The sequence below is a fragment of the Octopus bimaculoides genome, chromosome 14, assembly GCF_001194135.2.
Source record: "Octopus bimaculoides isolate UCB-OBI-ISO-001 chromosome 14, ASM119413v2, whole genome shotgun sequence".
Taxonomy (NCBI): domain Eukaryota; kingdom Metazoa; phylum Mollusca; class Cephalopoda; order Octopoda; family Octopodidae; genus Octopus; species Octopus bimaculoides.
The window spans coordinates 58084780-58104620 of record NC_068994.1 but is presented as its reverse complement, the minus strand read 5'-3'; the positions used below and the strand labels follow the sequence as shown (position 1 = coordinate 58104620).

Genomic DNA, 19841 nt, shown 5'->3' with positions numbered 1-19841 from the left:
TCTCTCTCTCTCCCTCTCTCTCTCTCTCTATATATATATATATATATATATATTAATCGAAGTGTAGAGTATTATTTATCCATTACGGCCAATCTTACTAATCGGTTTCATGGCAGGGATTCGACAGAGTGTTAGGTAACAGTCCAATTATATAACCCTGTGCTCATCAGAGGTAGCTGTTATGGAATGGAATATAACGATGGGCTTCTTTCAGTTTCTTCCAAATTCACTCACAAGCCTTCGGTTGACCTGGTGCTATAGAAGACACTTGCCGAAGATGCCACTCGGTGGGACTGAGCCTAGAACCATGTGATTGGGAAGCAGCCTTCTTACCATACATCCGCGTTTATATACACATATTTCTCAGCAATATGCAACCCAAATATTCTCCTTGTTTTATGTTTAAACCGACTAGATCCAGCCTCTCACACCTACCCTACAATGTCATTCTAAAAATAAACAATCCCACCAAAATCTAGCTGCTACAAGAGGCTTAATTGAAAACCATTGTGAATAAATTAGCTTCACATTTGACAGGAATCTGAATGCCAAAGATTATAATACATAAACGTGTGTGTGTGTGTGTGCTTTTATACATATATTCCACCCATGGCTATTCTGGCTTTTTCCAAGACAGTGTTCTTATGATCATTCTATTGCCATTTTTTTCTAAGACAGTAAGGTTTGATTTTGAGGCGAATTTGGCTGCTATTTCTAGCAGGACGTGCAATGGGATGCTGTCTGCTTGTATTCATTGTTGTTATTGTTATTAGCTCCCGCAGTACACACTTAAAATTGTTTTGTTATTAGTGACCCAGTTTCAATCCTTGCTCAGGACATTCCCCCTTCCAAACTCTATTAATAATTATAATTAGCCTTCAAAAAGACTAATTATCCCAACATGTAAGCTGCTGTTACCACTTGTGCTACAATACATGGCACTACCATCAAATGAATGTACTACAACCCCGACAACTGCCACTGCTGTCACCACATGTGCTACAACCTCCACAGCTACAGTTTATACTGCTGCTGTACCACACCCCACCGCCGCCTCCACCACCAATGTACGCCGCACATTTTTAAGTGGAAGCAAAGCTGCACAGAAATGCAAACATGCCATTTAGACAATTGCAGTGCATCTTGCCATTACCTAATGCACAATTCTGCTGCAGCTGCTATGAATGCACCTTTGTTGGTGTTGCTGGTGTACAAATGTTGCAAACACACACACACACACACACACACACACATTTTCTTGTCTTTGTGTATGTTGCAAAGTTGTTGCAGATCCACTGATGGTTGCAATACTACACACACACACACACACACACACACACACACACACACACACACACACACACACACACACACACACCAGATTTTACACATTTAATGAAAGCATTTTTTGTTTATTCAGATCAACCGCAACATGCTGCATGTATAAGCATAGATTCTCTATATGTGTGTGTGTGTGTTCACAGGTGTATGTGCATGTGGGTGTACAAATTGTGTGTGTATCGATGTGTGTATATATGCCCAGCTGTGTGTGTGTGTGTGTGTGTGTACTGATACGCACCAAAACATCTAAAATAATGTATGAATTTAAGACGTGTGAAGACGAAATCTTTGTTGTATGCGTCTTTGCATCTGCTGTGGCTGGGAATTGAACTGTGTCTCCCTAGGTTAATGTCTAAACATGTTACCACTTACAACAGTTCTGCTTTTCTATCTCAAAGTGTTCTGTTTCACAAACATAACGTTTAACCTTAAAACCTCCATGCACCAACTGACGTGTATGCATGCATCTCCATGCAAACACAACCGCACATGCAACGCATGCATTGCATACACGCAACCATACAAATGTCACACACAACAGAAGTTGTCAGTCTTTTTATTGTCAGATGATGAGGTGAGACACCTATCCAACCCCGACCATTGCAAAAAAAAAGAAACAAATGTATTATGAAGATGATGATGATGTCATCATTTAACTTCTATACTTGCATGGATGAGGTTGAATTTGTTGATTTTTCTATAGCTGGATACTTTTCCTGTCACCAACCCTAAGTAATATTTCCCCTAAACAAACAACCTCACTTGTATGACAATGAGGCTCATTTACTGCCATCGTGTGATGTCAAAACATGGCTACATACATACATGCAGGTGGAGGTGCGTGGCTGAGTGGTTAGGGCATTCGGCTCACAATCGTAAGGTTGTGAGTTCACTTCCTGGTGACCCATTGTGTCATTGAACAAGACACTTTATTTCCCGTTGCTCCAGTACACTCAGCTGTCAAAAATGAGTGGTCCCTTTATTTCAAAGGGCCAGCCTTGTCACACTCTGTGTCACGCTGAATATCCCTGAGAACTACGTTAAGGGTACACACGTCTGTGGAGTGCTCAGCCACTTGTACGTTAATTTCACGAGCAAGCTGTTCTGTTGATCAATGAATCAATTGGAACCCTTGTCATCATAACAGATGGAGTGCTCCTATATATATATATATATATATATATATATATATAGCATCATCATCTCATCATTATTTAACGTTTGTTTTCCATGCTGGCATGGGTTGGATGGTTTAACAGGAACTGGCATGACCAGAAGCCCTGCCAGGTTCCGTTGTCTGTTTTGTCACGGCTTCTACAGCTGGATTCCCTTCCAAAGGCCATAGGAATGTGTATGCTTATATACATACACACACGCACATATGTATACATGAGGCTTCTTCCAGTTTCCATCTTCCAAATCCACTAACAAAGCATCGGTTGACCCAGGGCTATAGTAAAAGACACTTGTCTAAGATACCACACAGCAGAATGGAACCAGAGACCATAAGAAAATTATTTTTTTGTTGTTGTTGTTGTTACTACAAGTAGCAGCAGCAGCAGCAAAGGTTGGCAGATTCATTAGTGAGGTGGACAAACTGGTTTGTGACATTTACTTACATTAGTTCAAATCTCACTCAGATTGATTTCTTACTTTATATTTCTGTTTTTCTCTTTTTTTTTTTTTCCATTTTTTACTTGTGGTGAGATCTATGGAATAAAATAATTACCTTTTAATATACTGTGGTGGAGAATGATTGATTCCATCACATACACCACCCCTCTCTTAATCTATGTTCTGGTGTCATTGTAACAAACCATTGTGTTATTTATATATATTTATTTATTTATTTTATGTTATACATTGACCAAAGTGTATTCTCTCTGAACAACCAACATTGATTCCAAACTCTAAAAATACACAAGTGTCTGATTCCAGACTTTGTAATCTTTTTTTGTCTACTCTAGGCACAAGGCCCAAAATTTTTGGGGGAGGTGACCCCAGTTCGTAACTGGTACTTAATTTGAACATAAAACAGGCAGAATATTTTGGCCGAATAAGGCTGGTTTTGATGCAAAAGGAATCATTTGATAATAATTATTCGTAGTTAATTTGTATGTTTATTTTTGTTAATTATAGTTGTATGGTTAATTATTTTTCTGTATTCCATTTTCAGCATCAACTGAATTGTGATGAAGAAAGTGGTAAAAAGTCTGCTGGAGTGAAGAGGTCATTATTTAGGGAGGAGCGAAGAGGAGGAGATGGTGAGCCAGCCAGCATTGTTTCCAGTGAGAGTGGGGAAGAGGAGCAGTTGTTAAGGGAGGAAGTGAACAGCTTGAGGAAGCAGATCATTGAACTCACTGAACGACCGGTCATGGATTTCCCTCCAAAACCCACAGAGATTAAGACAGGGGCAGGACATCCAACAGAAACTAAGGATGGTAAAAAGCTTCAAGAATCCAAACAGGTTGGTTTCACATTTTGGTTTTTCAAGAATTCCCTATTCGTGGAAGGGGACAGTTCTTTTAAATTTTGATATTTGCATGTTTTTGGAGTAATTATTCAAAGTAAATAGATATGTCTCCCCGTTGTCCTTAAGGGGTCTTTAAATTAAGTACGAGTTAAATATTTAGTTGAATGACTCCTTAAGTACTTGGCATTGGAATTTGAGGCCTTGTAGCCAGGGCCATTTTAGCAACTGGGCCGTTTTAGATACTGGAATCAATTCATTTGACTAAATATTGTTCAAAGCAGTGCCCCAGCATGACCGCAGTCCAATGATTGAAACAAGCAAAAAATAAAAAGTAAAGCAACTGAATTTGACCTGGGTATACATATGTAGGTCAATGAAATAAATTTCACTCAAAGCACTACTTATTACTTAGCTATACCCCCACCCACCCCTTCTATAAATGTGGCCTTGTAAGAAATCATCAGTGAAACGATTCTAATTAATATTAATCAAGGGTGGTGGGAATGGTAGATTCATTAAAACTTTGGTCAAAATGCCTAATGGAATTTCTTCCAGTTTTTTACATTAACAACCAGTTGATAAAAATAAGTCATTTGCTTAAACTTTCCACCTTAAGAAAATAAGATCTTTATAGAATTTTCTTGATTTTTCTCTTAAATAACATTCTCTCTCTCTCTCTCTACCATCCTTAAAGATTTCGATTTTTCCCCTTGTTGTATCTATATATTTTTTTTACCATTTATTCATCATCTTTCTCTGTTTTTCACTCTGTCTCCAGCGGATTGAAGAATTGGAGAAAATTGCTATTGAACTCCAAGGTAAAATAATCGGTTTGCAGCAGGACAAAGTTCAATTAGAAGAACAACTTTCACAAAAGTCTTATTCCAACTTAAAACTGGACAAGGTGAGAACTTTACCAAATATTCAATCAGGATCCTTCACATTTCTTTCTTATAATTGTTCTTTCTTATATTTGCCAGCATTAAGGGAAAACAAGAACATTTATTTCGTCGTCTTTTTATTCCGGCTAAAACCTATTTACAGATTAAAATAAAGGACTGGGGTCGGGGGTGATTAACATATTATTTGCAAAGATTGTGTGATGGGATTATCCTAAGGCCTAGTCTTCAGTGAATGTCATAGTGTCAAAAAAATTTCAATGTACACACACATACATATACATGACATGTATACATTGTGGTGAATTCAACCTTTTGACAACAACAAAAAAAAAACTCAGAATTATAAATTACCAAACCAATTCTGCGTTATGTTCAGATCAGTTCAATCTTCAATTTTATGCTCTTAGACTTTTATAGAAAACTTGAAAATATTGTTAACTTTTTCTTTTTTGTATATTTGGTTCTTTTTTTGTTCATTTGTTTTTAAGTGTGAAAATTATAATTATTGTCATTTATAGATTAAATATTTTCCCTCTGATCTAGTGTATATATTAGTATTTCAGGATAGATATAGGACTATTGGTGTGTGGTAGGGAGACAAAGGAAGAAGATAATTAATTAAGTTTAGGGATGATATATGCTATGGATTCTTAACTGGAATTTACCATTCTGTTGGAAAAAGAAAACGAAAGACTTAATAATTATTAGTGAGTCTCAATGAAGATAATTTTAAGGAATTCAAAATGAACCCCTCAATTAATTTATCTTTGGAGGAAGATTTTTATCTTTGTTTACAGGCAAGGGAAACAAGTAATGAACATCTTTCTATCTTACTAGAGCTCATCAGCATAAGTACAATCTATTTGAGTCAGTTTTAATTAGTTAACAGATTTTTTTAATATAGAAAATGTTACAGTTGATTTTCTGCCAGTAATAATTAAAAACATAAAATGAGCTAAGAGGAAATAATTCAAGTGGCTCATTGACATAAATTTAGATAAGTTAAAAGAAGTTGTACTGAATGATATCAAAAAAATATCCTGTGGTGACTGATAGCAAGTCCCAAAGAAAAAGGAAAATAATTACAAGAAATTTAAAGTTAATTACTTGAAATTAATTATATGTAGGATAGATTATGGGTAAATTAATGTGGAGAAAATGGGTAACTTTGAGGATTAAAGAAAGCAAACTTGGTGATGTTTAACCCAGATCAGCTACGATCAAAGTACGTTCTATAAGTCATAGTGTACCTTGGACTACATTGCTTGTTGGCTCTTTTTTAAAATAGTAATGTGGCTTGACATTAGTGTGGTAAAGAAATGGGTAGAGAGGAAGGTGAGGCGAGGGTGGCTAAAAAACTTGGGGTCAGAGTAAGTTACAAAGGAAACTGCTGGAGAGAGGGGAGGGATGGGAGTAATTAAGAATCGATAAAGTAATAACGAGTGAGACAGAAAGTGATAAATGAATTAAGAATAATGTTTAATTATAATTTTGTTGCAGGAACCTAAAGATGGAGAGGAAGTAAACATCGAAGATCAAGTGAGTGAAAGTGTTTTCAGCTCTCAGGACATGGGGCCTAATGATATTGCTGAAAGCAGTGAGACATTAGGCACAAAACATCTTTCAGTTGGTGATACTGAAGTGGATGATGACAAAGTAACATCGAGTTTGTCACAGGTTAAATATAATAAGGATGATGATGGTGATGTAAAAGGTTCCAGTGAAGTTGACTTTGTACAAGATTCCTGCTCCAAGTTGGAAGCTCCCTCTGAAACAGCAGTGGCAGAAGATGAAGCTGCTGGTGCTGACGAAGAAAAGAAACAGAACCTGGTGGAAGATAGCTGGAAAGAGATTGAGTCAGCCATTATTGATGAGACGATCGCAGAACTTGCTGCTGGAAACAACAACAACAACAACAGCAACAGCAATGATGGCAGAGGTGGTGGTGATGGGGATGATCTGACCTCTTCTTTAGATATTGACAACTCATTGCTTGATAATGATAACGATGATGATGCAGAAGAGGAAGATGAGAACCTGCAGTTACTGGAACAACAGAGCGAGTGTCTGGAGAGTATAAAACAGATCCTCAGCGAGCAGGGAATTCTGAGTCATGTCGAGATGATGCTGCAGGAGATGGAAGAGATCAAAGAAGAGAATGCTGCCCTCAAAGAAAGGCTGACTTCAGGGGATGTTACGCTAGCCAGTGGCGAAGTGGTCAATGTGGACGTGGCCATAGAGAAGTTACATCAGCTGGAAGAGGTCTGCGAGAACCTCCGTGATAAAGTCCACACGACAGAGCAATCTGAGATGTTACTGAAGACCAAGCTGAAGCATGCCGAAGACACTGTCGGCGAGTTAGAGTGCAGCGAGAACTTACTGAAGGAGCAGTTGGCTAAGATCAGCCAACGAGAGGCTGAGTGGAAGACCAAGGCTCAGGGTTTGTTGCGAAATGTCAACGAGCTGGAACAACTGCTGAAAGAGAAGGATGTCATCGAAGAAAAATTACACGATAAGGTATATCACCTGACGTACAGCATGCATGTATGCACATCACTTCTGCATCAATATGCTACTGCATGTGCATGTTCCAACCCCTGCTGCATATTGTACAGTGCTCAATATTTGTCGATACTGTTTAATTTTTGCTTTATCCAAAGAATGAATCGCGTTTTCTGTGTGTGTTTCCTCTAGTGATATATATGCATTTTCATACCTACATAATTATATGAGTGTATACAGTTGTGTTGCCATTCATACACATGCACACATATACACAATTATTTGCATGTATTTGTATTTATGCTTATTTGTTTCTATGTAAATATATTTGTGCATTTGTGTCTTCGTATGTATTACATTTAGGTGTGAATTTTGTGACGACTGTGGTTATATATATATATATATATATATATATATATATATGTGTGTGTGTGTATATATATTTATATATATATATATATATACACACATATATGTTTGTGTATGTTGATATATATACAATGTGTGTATGTATGTATGCATGTATGTATGTATATATATATATATATATATATATATATATATATATATATACACGCGCGCGCGCAATATATGTGTGTGTGTGTGTTAGTTTATCTTGGCTTGGCTTTTTGAGCGAAGATTTGTGGAATAAGGATTGTCCACATCTGTTGCAGGCTTGCTGATGCCTGATGAGTCTAAAACAAAACAGGCTTAACTTTGTTTGTATATATATATATATTTATGTGTGTGTGTATTTGTATGTGCATGTATACGTATCTATATGCAAGTATGTATATGTGCGCATGTATATGTATGCATGTATTGGCAGGTGTACACCTGTTTGTATAAATAAAACAGTGGCTGACTAACCGTATGCACCCTCAAAGCCCTAATGGATCGTAACCCCAGGTTTGGCTTCTTTTAAACCCTGGTTTCTCTCTATAAATATTTTGCATGATGTCTTTCGGCTATGTCTTCATTTTCTCTTCCCTGTGTAATCCTCTATACATATGCATTTATATACATGCATATACTCACACACACGTTTCATATGTGTGTGTGTGTGTGTGTGTGTATATTCTTGTGTGTATATGTGTATGTATGTATACATATATGATGGGGTGCTAAAAAATTCCTGGCTTTACAGGTATTGCGAAAGACCTGGCTGGAGGCCCAAACTTTCGAGTTCTTTTACAAGGCTTAGAAAAACTGAAGAACCACTGCAATAAGTGTGTGAATCTGCGGGGAGGGGAATATGTTGAATAAAATCATAATTAACCGATCCTCCAGTATTTTCTATTACCCAGAACCAGGAACTTTTTTTCAGCACCACCTTCTATGTATTTATATATATATATATATATATATAACGTATGTATATTTGTGTGTATATAAGTATAATCTACCTCTGTCACTACCCTGGCTAGTTGTTGCTATGGTAAGTTTTCACTCCCCCAATCCAAAGTATCACTGGTTTCTTTATAAATTTGCTGTGTTGCTTTTATATGATGTTGTGGCAAGCATGATTATCACTACATCACAATTGTGAAGTGCTGTGTTTCTTCTTCTCCCACCGGTGCACTTGTTGGTCTACGCTACATCTTCACATTGTTTTGTCTTATATTCAGAAGCTCTTCCATTGTGGCATTTATATTATTATTATTATTATTATTATTATTTATAGCAATAACAATGCTTAATTTATAAACTGGACATAAGACTACAATATTAGTTGGATGGAATAGTGGAATACACAGTAATTTAAAGTAAGGTGTGATTTAAGGGAGATTTGGTTGCTATTTCTAGAAGGTCATGGCTCCCCTGTTGGCTTAGTTGATAGCTACCTGTTATTAAAAGCAGGTATTTAATCATTTTGGTTTAATCCTAGTGAATAAAAGCTTCAGGATTTCATTGTTCAAGTATTTCTATAGAGTTTAGACTCCTTGCTGTCACACCTCCCCCATCTGACACCACCACCATCATTATCTTCTGAAGTGGAGTGGGAGAACTGTTATTATTGACACTTGTATACAAGGATTATCAATATCTTCAGCCTTTTATAGCTAGATATAAGATATGTGGTGGTGGTGGTGGTGGTGGTGTTGGTAAAGAGAGACAGAGAAAGGAGAGGTAGGGCTGGCTGATGGCTCTGTCAGCCTCCACCTTCCATTTACCTTCTTTTAAATAGCTGCAGGATTAACCCTGTGTAGAGTAATTGCTTTGCAATATTTGATTCCTGGTTCATTCCCATTGTGTTTGACCATCCTTGAGAGTGAATTTTGATACACACAAAGTGTGTGTGTGTCTGTGTGTTTTTGGCCAATAGATATTGTTGAAAAGGTCTCTTCTCAGATATTCTATTATTGTTCTCAAGGTCCCCTAATAATTAGATCTATTATAACTTGGTTATCTTTGTTCTAGCGCTTGAAATTTTCATCCTTCAAGTCAATATAATGCTGTTTTCTTTTTTACTCGAATTAACAAGCTACGTTGATTATAAAACTTGATTTCTTTTCGTTGTCATTAGCAACAATATCCAGCCTTCTTTCAGTTTGTATACAAAAGTCTCACAATAACATTGTTGCCATTTACAATAGCTTGCATTTCTATTTTCACAAAATGGTTATAACTCTTTGCTGCAGATTTCTTGTAAAAATTCCATTGTCCTGTTGCTGCAGTCTTTCACACTTCTGCTTTGTGTTCGGTCGAAGCTAATTCTGGACATTCCAATACAATGCAAGTCATGGACTCCTCTGGATCCTCACGCATTCGACATTTGGCTGAGTTTTGTTGACTTATTGTTCCCTTGATCTATGGTACTTTTAAAGCCTGTTCCTTCACTCTCGTTCACTCAATATTCTTTTCTTCAGCCACGACCACCCCTCCTTGTCATTCAACACCTCTTCGTGTCCTTGAAAATTGCTGACTGCAGCTTCTTTCCTTCAAACTTCCATTTCCACATTTTCCCATTTTCTCTTTTTCACATCTGCCAATTTTGTAAATAATCCTGGTATCTGAGCTAGGTAGCAATCAGCCCCTTTTACTATCATTCCTAGGGCACCTATGACAACAGGTATTGTTTTAGTCTTCAAGTTTAACATTTTGTTAATTTCTATTTCAAGATCTTGATACTTGCTCAGTTTTTGGTATTATTATTATTATTATTATTATTATTATTATTGTTGTTGTTATTATTCAGTAGTCGTATTTTTTTATCATATGCTTTCACTGCACTACCAAGTGCAGCTCTGTGTGCCTTCAGTATGTGCTGTGGTTTGTTTTGATACTCTTATTTTTATTGTATTGAAAGTGCTTTACATAAGATGTGCGCAGTGCCTAGAAGTGCTATTTTCTGTATGTTGTTGTTATTATTATTATCATCATCATCAACATGAGTACTTGTACTTTTTCAGATCAAAGCACTTGAAGAAGCTGAGATGAGAAACTCTCGGAAGCTTGTAGAATTACAAGAGGATGAGAACCACTTGCGAGAAAGCCTGCGCAATAAGGATGACCTCTCTGACCAAAGTGAGTTGCTGAAAACCCTGAAGAAGAAAATCAAGGACCTAGAAAAAAGTAACAAATTGCTAAAGAGTAGGGTTGTGGAACTTGAAGATAGTGAGTGCGAAACGAGAGAACACTGGAACCAAATTGTTGAAGCTGATGCCAACAAAATTGAGGGTCTGCAAGAGAAAGTGAATATGTTGGAATCGTTAAATAGGGAACTGGAGAAGAAACTTCAGGAAGGAGAAGAAGAATTTATGACTGGGGTTTCCTTGGCATCAGAACTGTCATTCAGCCAAAACCCTCCAGATTCCAAAGAATCTACAGTGAGCCTTGATTTGGAAACAGAATATAAGAACCTGGAGGAAAAGTTTCAAGAGGTTACAGAAGCTAAAAATAGCAAGATTGCCGAACTGGAAGACCATTTGGAGAAGCTGTACAGTACTGAGCAGAAACTGAGTGAGACTGTTGCAGAAATGGAAGAGAGAGAGCGGGAACTGCTTGCAAAATTGAAACTCTGTGAAAACTCTGATTTCTCTGTAGAAAAAATGCTTAAATATGAAGAGCGTATCAAAGAGCTCAGTTATTCACAGGAGAATTTGTTGAATGCCATAGATACAGTAGCTGACCCTGAGAGTCATTCACTGCAGATAATCAATGCTCTGAAAGATGAATTGGTTTTGAGTTACCAGAAAAATGAAGAGATGAGTTTGAGAGAGAAAAAGTTGACTGAACAGTTGAGGAATGAGAACAACTCTTTGAAAGACCAAGTTGATAAGTTGTTAGAAAAAGAATCCGGTCATTTAGGCCAAATTCTATCCACAGAAAAGGGAAAGGATACTTTGCACAATGAACATTCTTTGGTTTCTCAAAACAATAAGCAAGAAGTTCCGACATCCTCACTGTTTGTGAGAATTCAAGAACTTGAAACCGAAAATCAAGAACTCAGAATCAAAGTTGACGGTTCTCAGAATGGAACCCTTTCTAAAGTCTCTTCAACAGTCTCTTCAAATTACGAACGATTGTGTGAACTCGAGAAGGAGAACTCTGACCTTCTTGCCGAAGCAAGTCGGTTGCGAGAAGCTGAATCTCAGTGGAAAGAAACGGCAGAGAAGATGGTACAGCTGGAGAGCAATGAAGAACGACTCATGGAGAAGGTAGTGGAACTTGAAGACAGTTGTGAAAGTCTAAAAGAGGAACTTCAGAAGGTACATGGTGATAAGAAAGAAAGCCAAAGTGAATTGAAAGAGGAGCGAGAAAAAGTTGGAAGTTTACTGAAACTAGAAGCAGAAATAAAGGGCAGACTCCAGGCTGAAGAAGAACTTAATGGTTCTCTTCGAGAACAACTACAATCTTTCAGGTTGCGTTTGGAAGCAATTAAGGATGCATATGCAGACCATGAACATTCAAAGATGGAGTTGGAAAAGAAATTGGAGGAAGTTACTCGTGATAAAAATTTGCTTGCTGAAAAACTCCAATCTCTCACCCAAAATCAGACCATTCCAGTGGATTCTACAGATCCCAACCAAAATTCAGCAGACCATGACATTCTGGAACATTCCTCTCTATCATCATCTGATAGTAATCATTCCTCAGCAAATACAAACAGCTTACCTTTCCATAGTACAGAAAACAAATACCTTGGCCTCATCAATTCCCTTGAAGCCAGCCTCAAAGACATTGGCAGTAATCAGGCTTCCAGTGAGTTCCAAGATAATAAACAAGGTCCAATCGCAGAACAAGCATCCAAGAGTACAGAAGAGCTCAGTAAAGAATTAGAATCTGAACTTGTGGATATGAATCGAGAGCAACTCATAGATTTTTGTGGCACTTTAAAGACAGACCTGAGAACAAAATCACAGAAAATTGAACAATTTGAGCGAGATTTCTCTGACTTTGTAAACAGAGTACAATGTGGAACAGTAGTATTCCGAGACAAAGAAGTACGAAAGACTGTTCTCACAGAAGTCAAGACATTCCAACAGCAATGCAACTGTAAGGTAATTATATTATTATTATTATCATTATTATTATTATTGTTATTATTACCATTATTATTATCATCATCATTATTATCATCATCATTATTATCATCATCATTATTATTATTATTATTATTATTATTATTATCATTTTTATAATTATCATCATCATCATCATTATAATAATACCTGTAGTTGTGACAACATTCAACTGGGGTGAGTTCAACAAGCTCCAGCCACATGTTCATGTTCAGAGTTTCGGTGGGAATACAAGTTCACATGTGGCCCTCAGTCACATGTATACATATTTGGGGATAATGTGATCCATAGCAGCTCATCTTGCCATCGATTGTCGACCGTCACAGAGGATTCCCTGACCAAGTCTCTGCCAATTATCAGAGCAGACATGACCCAGGTACCCTATGAAATAATGTGAAGTGACTTGTCTGTGTATAGTCTTATATATGTGATGTCTGTGTCTGTGTGGTTTTGCTTGTGTGTGTGTGTGTGCAAGTGTCACTAAAGAGACGCTTTTGACCAGCTTTGGTGATGGTGGTGATTTTACTGTTTCCGTTTTTTTAGGTTCCCATTAATACGCATACTACCCTCGCCGGTGAGAAAGTCTCTCAAGGGGTCGATACAGCTGATCTCTTGATCGACAACGTCACTGAACAACAGCAACAACAGCAACAGCAGCAAAAAGATGCTAATGACAGCACGATGGCACCTGTAGAGATGCCTCACTCTGAGTACGAAGTATGGAAGGCAAAGGTGGCTATACTCACGGACATTGAGGCGAACTTGCCCAATGTTAAGGAATTCCCACACCAGCTTGAACTCCTGCTACAGATCCTTCAGAAAGGAAGGGTAAGTCTCACTCGGCACTCCAGCCTTGAGTGTTAGTCTAAATTCTTTTTGAGTCAAATGAGTTTAAACCAGGGGTTCTCAACCATTTTAACCCTTTTGTTACCAACCCAGCTGAAACCACCTCTGGCTCTGTAATACAAATGTCTTGTCTTCAAAAGTTTTGAATTAAATTCTTCCACCAAACACCTTAGTCACAATTTATGTTCCTAACACTAGCTTAATGATAACAAAATTATTTTACTAAATTCTTTGATATATTTTAAATAATTGAGAGTAAAACAGAGCATTTCAAAATAAATACAGTAACAAAAGGGTTAAGGTCCAGGCCAGATGGATTTTTTTCAATTGGCTGTACCAAAAAAAAGGTAAAATGCTAATCACCCCTGGCTTTGCTAATTGCTCCACTCCCCACTTCAACTTCTCACTCCACCCAACCACGCACCTCAACTAATTACCTGTCACTATTTCCACTAATCACCCCATTTTCCTTTCCAGGATATTATATGCAGTGATGAGAATCAAGCTGGAATTTCGAATGATCAACTTCTGATTTATGCCAAGCAACTTCAGGTGAGTCAATTAACTCTCTCTCTCTTTCTCTCTCTTTCTCTCTCTCTCTCTCTCTCTCTCTCTCTCTCCTTCAATTCATATGATGAATGTAAACAAATATTACAGTCTTCTATGAAAAACATGTCTGGCCTTGGTGAAATATTACCTTATTTGGAAATAGATAAGGCTAGGTAACTGGAAGGGCACCCAACTGTAGAAAACCTGCCTCTACAAATTCCTTCTGACCCATGCAAGCATGGCAAAGTGGACGCCAAAACAAGGATCACACATATGTACATATAAACACACCTTTCTCCATGTATACATCTCTCTATTTTCCTTTACCTTACATCTCTCTCTCTCTTTCTTTCTCTCTCTTTCTCTCTCTCTCTCTCTCTCTCCATTAGCTTCATTGTGGGCAGATATTCCTGTAATTACCAGCTGTTGTTCCTACATCTGTTGCCAGAGAATGGCATCTGCATGTTTTATATCAAATATACTCATCATTCAGTTATGTAAAACCAGGCAGACAAGACTCAATTGTAAAGGTTTACATACATGTGTGTGTGTGTGTGTGTGTATTTTTATTTTTTTATTTTTCGGTCATTAGACAGCGGCCATGCTGGGGCACTGCCTTGAAGAACTTTTAGCCAAATGAATCAATGCCTGTACTTGTTTTTTTTTTAAACCTGGTATTTATTCTATCAGTCTCTTTTGCTGAACCACTAACTGATGGGGACATAAACATACCAATGCCAGTTGTCAAGCTGTGATGGGGCACACACACACACACACACACTCTCACACACACACACACACACACACACACACACACACACACACACACACATGCACATGCACATATATATATGCTAGTGCCATGTTAAAAGCACCCTATACACTCTGTAAAGTGTTTGGTGTAAGGAAGGGCATCCAGCCAATAGAAACCAGGCCAAATCAGACAGTTGGAGCCTGGTGTAGCGCTCTTCTGCTTATCAGCTCTGGTCAAACCGTCCGACCCATGCCAGCATGGACTACAGACGTTTAAGGAGGATGATGATGATGGTGGTGATATACATACATACGACGGGCTTCTTTCAGTTTCCGTCCACCAAATCCACTTAAAAAGCTTTAGTTGGTCCAATGCTATAGCAGAAGCCACTTGCCCAAGGTGCCATGCAGTGGGACTGAACCTAGAGTCATGTGATTGGGAAGCAAGTTTCTTACCACACAGCCATGCCGTATATATTCACAAATTCATACATATGTTTTTTTTTTTTTATATTTCTCTTCAGACTTTATCACAAGGTTTGAACTCGACCACTCCCCCAGACGGAACTGGTAAGTTTCTTGTACTTTATCATTGTTTGTGCGTGTGTATGACTATTTGAGTTAGTATTGTTGTTGTTGGACACATCTACCTGGTCATGTTAACCTCAACACTTGACCAAACAGCTAGATGTGATCCACACAGTTGGATTTTCTGATTCCATTTAGCCTCCATCTCCTATCTCATGTCTGTCCAGCTTTATATAAATAATGAAATTCTTGTCTGGTGGTCTTTCTACCCTTTATCTGTTTAATTTTGTGTCTTTTTCTGCTACACTGCACCTAGTATTTCTATAGAGACGTGGTCCTTGTTTAATGCAATGCCCCAACACACTTTTTTTTTTTTGCCCCATGAATAGTGTACGAGAGATATAGCTGCTATTTCTAGCAGGTCTGCAAGTGACTGCATAGAACCGTGGCTCTCAACCTGTTGAATATCTGAACCAAATCCCAAATCTGGGTTTTTTCAGTGGGTTGCACCAAATAAAGTAAAATGCAAGTCAATTAAAGAAAAATTTATTATATTTATGGAGGGAAGACCATCGGGGGGGGGGCATTGAAAGGATGCTTGAGGGCCACATGTGGCCCTGGGAGTCACAGTTGAGAACTGCTGACGTAGCAGTTTACATATTAGTTTGAATCGGCAAATATTTATCCAAAGTAGGTTAAACCTGACACATTAAAATCAATTCTGTTTAATTTTTCCATTGTAAACAAATAAGATCTGAATTGTAGGTTAAATTATATCCTACACCAGTGGTCTGTGGACCCCTGGGGGTCTGCAAGGGCAGTACTGGGGGACTATGAACATGTTAAGCTAACAGACCTTTCAGTATCCTGGGGTCTGTGGGAAAACTCATTTAAATAAAAGGGGTCCTTGGTAGTGAAACGGTTGGGAAGCACTGGGCTACGATATCTTTGTGGGTTAATGGGGGTAATCACTGGGTTATTGTATTTACGCCACAGCGACGGCGGTTGGGTTGTTTACGTATTAGAGGAAGAGTGGCAGGGGAGAAAATAACCTTGGGGTACACCAGAGTATGAGTCAACATACCACAATGGTATGATCTTGGATAGGAAGTAACCCATCCAAAAAAAGTGAAATGGATGAGGGCTACAGACAGGCAGTTTTGCCAGGAGACATTAATGGCTACAATAGCATTTAGCAGTATTACCTGTGAATGTACAGGACTCTGATCCAGAGAAAAATGTTACTTTTCTTCATTAAACACCACACTACAGCTTTTCAGCAAATGACATATTGCATTTTGAACCTTGAATATCAGAAAAATTTGCTTTGAAGGTCTTTGGTTTTTGCTTCCGCTGCAAGTTCAGTCCTACTCGTGGCTTGACTTACAATGAAAAGCATTCCAGCCAGTGACTATGTCTTATCTTTCCTTTGAAACACCATAGTTTACCTAGGATTGCATTATCTTATGCATCTTTCCTTTTCCTTTAAATGGTGTGTGTGATATGAGAGAGATTTGGTTGCTATTTCTAGAAGGACAAACACCTACACTGCAGCTTCCTCGTTATTACCATTAAAAGTAAATAATTTTATTTATCAGGGACACTGGAACACAACGGCCCTCAAATAATGTCATAAATATCAAGCTTTTGTCCTTGACCACATCAGTTAAAACCCTCACTTTGTCAAATTGGACATTATGTTAGTAATTCATTCAATTGTTGATGCTGTTTCCCATCGTTTGGAATGATTCTCTGATTTTCTTCACGTTCCTCTCTTCTTTCAGGTACTGATGCTGGCAAAGAAGTTTCTCAGGTGAAAACGGAGCAATTAGGTGCAGGCAAGGAGGCGAAGGGGTTGGTAAGTCATTAATCTTTAGTACCTTTCAATAATAATAATAATGGTAATTGTCATCATCATCGTTTAACGTCCGTTTTCCATACTGGCATGGGTTGGATGGTTCGACTGGGGTCTGGGAAGTCAGGAGACTGCACCAGGCCCCAATCTGATCTTGCAGTGTTTCTACAGCTGGATGCCCTTCCTAACACCAACCACTCCAAGAGTAATTTTTCGCACAATTCCACCCAGCCGTTTGACCATGAATCCCTAGACAATAAAGAATCACCCATGTCAAATTTATTTATATATATATATATATATATATATATACTAGCAGCTAAGCCCGGTCTGTTTGGATGATGTGGCTGGGATCATTTTCGGTTAGGCATAATCTATAACAGCATTTCTCAACCTTATCATTTAGGTAATTGTATAAAATTTTTACGATAGTTGATTTATGGAAAAGATTGTTACATTTTTGAAATGTGAATGAAAATTAAGTTCAGACCTCTACATGGTAGCTAGACTTGGTAGAAATAGCAGCCAAATCTCCCTCAAAACACCCTACTGTCTTAATCCAACAATTCTGCCTATTATGTAGTTTGAATGAGAAACTGTAGCTAAAGATGAAGATTATTAACCCCAGAAAGAGGTGAAAGAAGAGAGACAGCCGACAGTTTTGGCTGACTGTCATCCTGTACTCCCCTTGTTGCTAGTGAAATGGTATATGCCAGTTGTGTAAGCAAGTGGTTGTTTTAGTGGCAGAAAAAGTTTTAATTGATTTTCTTGGTAACTATGGGGGCTAGGAAAAAAATACAAACCACATTCCAATCTATGCACCTGTCTCCACGTGTGTCATTTTCCATGCAAATCCACCTTAACGATTCAGCCCCTCCCTCACCTACCCCCCACGTGGTTTGATATTACAAACAAAAGAGAAAGTTATGAGTACATGAACTAGTGTAGTTAGAGAGGGGCACTTTTAAAAGGGTGACACAGTTGGGTCTGCTGTAAGCAATATGTGTTTTTTGTGGGGTCCAGGGAAGGGCCAGGCAGCACATACTCTAGCTACGATAGTGAGTATATACGTTGTGTCTAGTTGATGAATTGTGAATGCCAAGGCCAGGTGTATCTGAAAATGTATACATCTAAATTCAAGCTGGATAAACTCTCTCTCTCACATGTCTAACCCCCTTTTTTTTTCTTTTTTTTTTTATTCCAGTGTTCAAAAACTCCCTGTCTATTCAGCATAGCATCTAAATCTGATCGAAAGAAAGTAATTAAAGAGCTAATTAACAATCTCTCGTCGGAAGACTTGGTGGTGGTGGCCCAGATCCTTAAACAACGATTGGATAAAGGAAAGGTGAAGAAGAGGGCACCGAAAGACCAATTGAATCCTTCAATGAGCAATGAACAAAAGGAATTTGAAGAAATCGAAGTCGAAATGTGGCTGTCTTCTGAAGATGAAGACGGAGACAAAGAGCCAAGTAGTGAGGTGGAACAGGTGGAACAGGTGCAGGCCGGCACCGATTCCGTTTCAAATACTGCTGCTGCTGCACTGCCGTGCACGGCACCAAATACGGCAACAGCAGCAGATGAAACCAAAACAAGCACAGATGATGATGAATGGAAGCCACCTTTGCCGAAAACCCCTCCTCCTGACCAGCCACCGACGCTCCTTGATGAACCTGAGGTAATTTTCGTTGACAATGATGACGTCACTGACAAACATTTAATTGAAGCTGAGTCAACTCTACCCTCGGCAGCGGCGGCAACCGTTAGCCAACAACAACAGCAACACATGCCACAAACAGCCAACACAAATGACCAATCAAAACAACAGGTTGGTACCCCCCAACTCAGTGATGTTATCCCCTCCCTCGTCTCTACTTGACCTCTGACACCATCAGCATGTCTAGTGGGCTTTTTTTTTTATCTGTTGGCCATTTCCATTTTTCTACACCCTCGTTTTTGGACTCAGCTGCCATTAGTTTGTTTTATACATACATGTCTGCATGTTTGAGTGTCTGTGTGTATGTGTGTGTATACACACACACACACACACACACACGGACCACCATAGACTGTGGGTGAAGCATGTTGCTTTGGTTAATTTTGTTTTGTTTTTTTTTTAAATTTATTCTATAAATAAAAACATCTTTTTATAAAAAAAACTTATAAAAGCATCCACACACATTCACTAACCATGTATATACACACACAGACACACACACACACGGTTCTTGTAGTTATTTCTGTATAATGGTTTCAGCAGATTATTTGTCATTGAGACAAAGGTCTTCTGAATATTCTGGATTCCCGGATAGAACAGCAGTCAGACGTGAATACAGACAGTGTGTGTGTGTATAATATATATATATATATATATATATATATATATACACACATACATACATACATACAGAGACACATACAACATTGTAGAAGACTCGTTCCAAGGGCATATTGAGTGCTTATGTTTCTACATGAAAATATAAGCTGCATTTAACGATATTGTTTACACTGTGTGTGTGTGTGTGTGTGTGTGTGATAAAACAGATGCCCAGATATTTTTCCTTTTTTTT

General features: G+C 38.2%; 1 protein-coding gene across 1 annotated transcript in view; it reads left to right on the top strand.

Moving 5' to 3' along the window:
- LOC106868614 (repetitive organellar protein) overlaps positions 1-19841 on the top strand; it is a gene marked incomplete at its 3' end in the record, with an annotated part of 66638 nt that overhangs the window by 33046 nt on the left and 13751 nt on the right. The window contains exons 9-17 of the mRNA XM_014913959.2: positions 3518-3808; positions 4593-4718; positions 6217-7233; positions 10632-12722; positions 13287-13571; positions 14067-14141; positions 15416-15461; positions 17204-17277; positions 18479-19099. Of these exons, the coding sequence (XP_014769445.2) occupies positions 3518-3808; positions 4593-4718; positions 6217-7233; positions 10632-12722; positions 13287-13571; positions 14067-14141; positions 15416-15461; positions 17204-17277; positions 18479-19099 (4626 nt within the window). The remainder of the gene's footprint in view (positions 1-3517; positions 3809-4592; positions 4719-6216; positions 7234-10631; positions 12723-13286; positions 13572-14066; positions 14142-15415; positions 15462-17203; positions 17278-18478; positions 19100-19841) is intronic.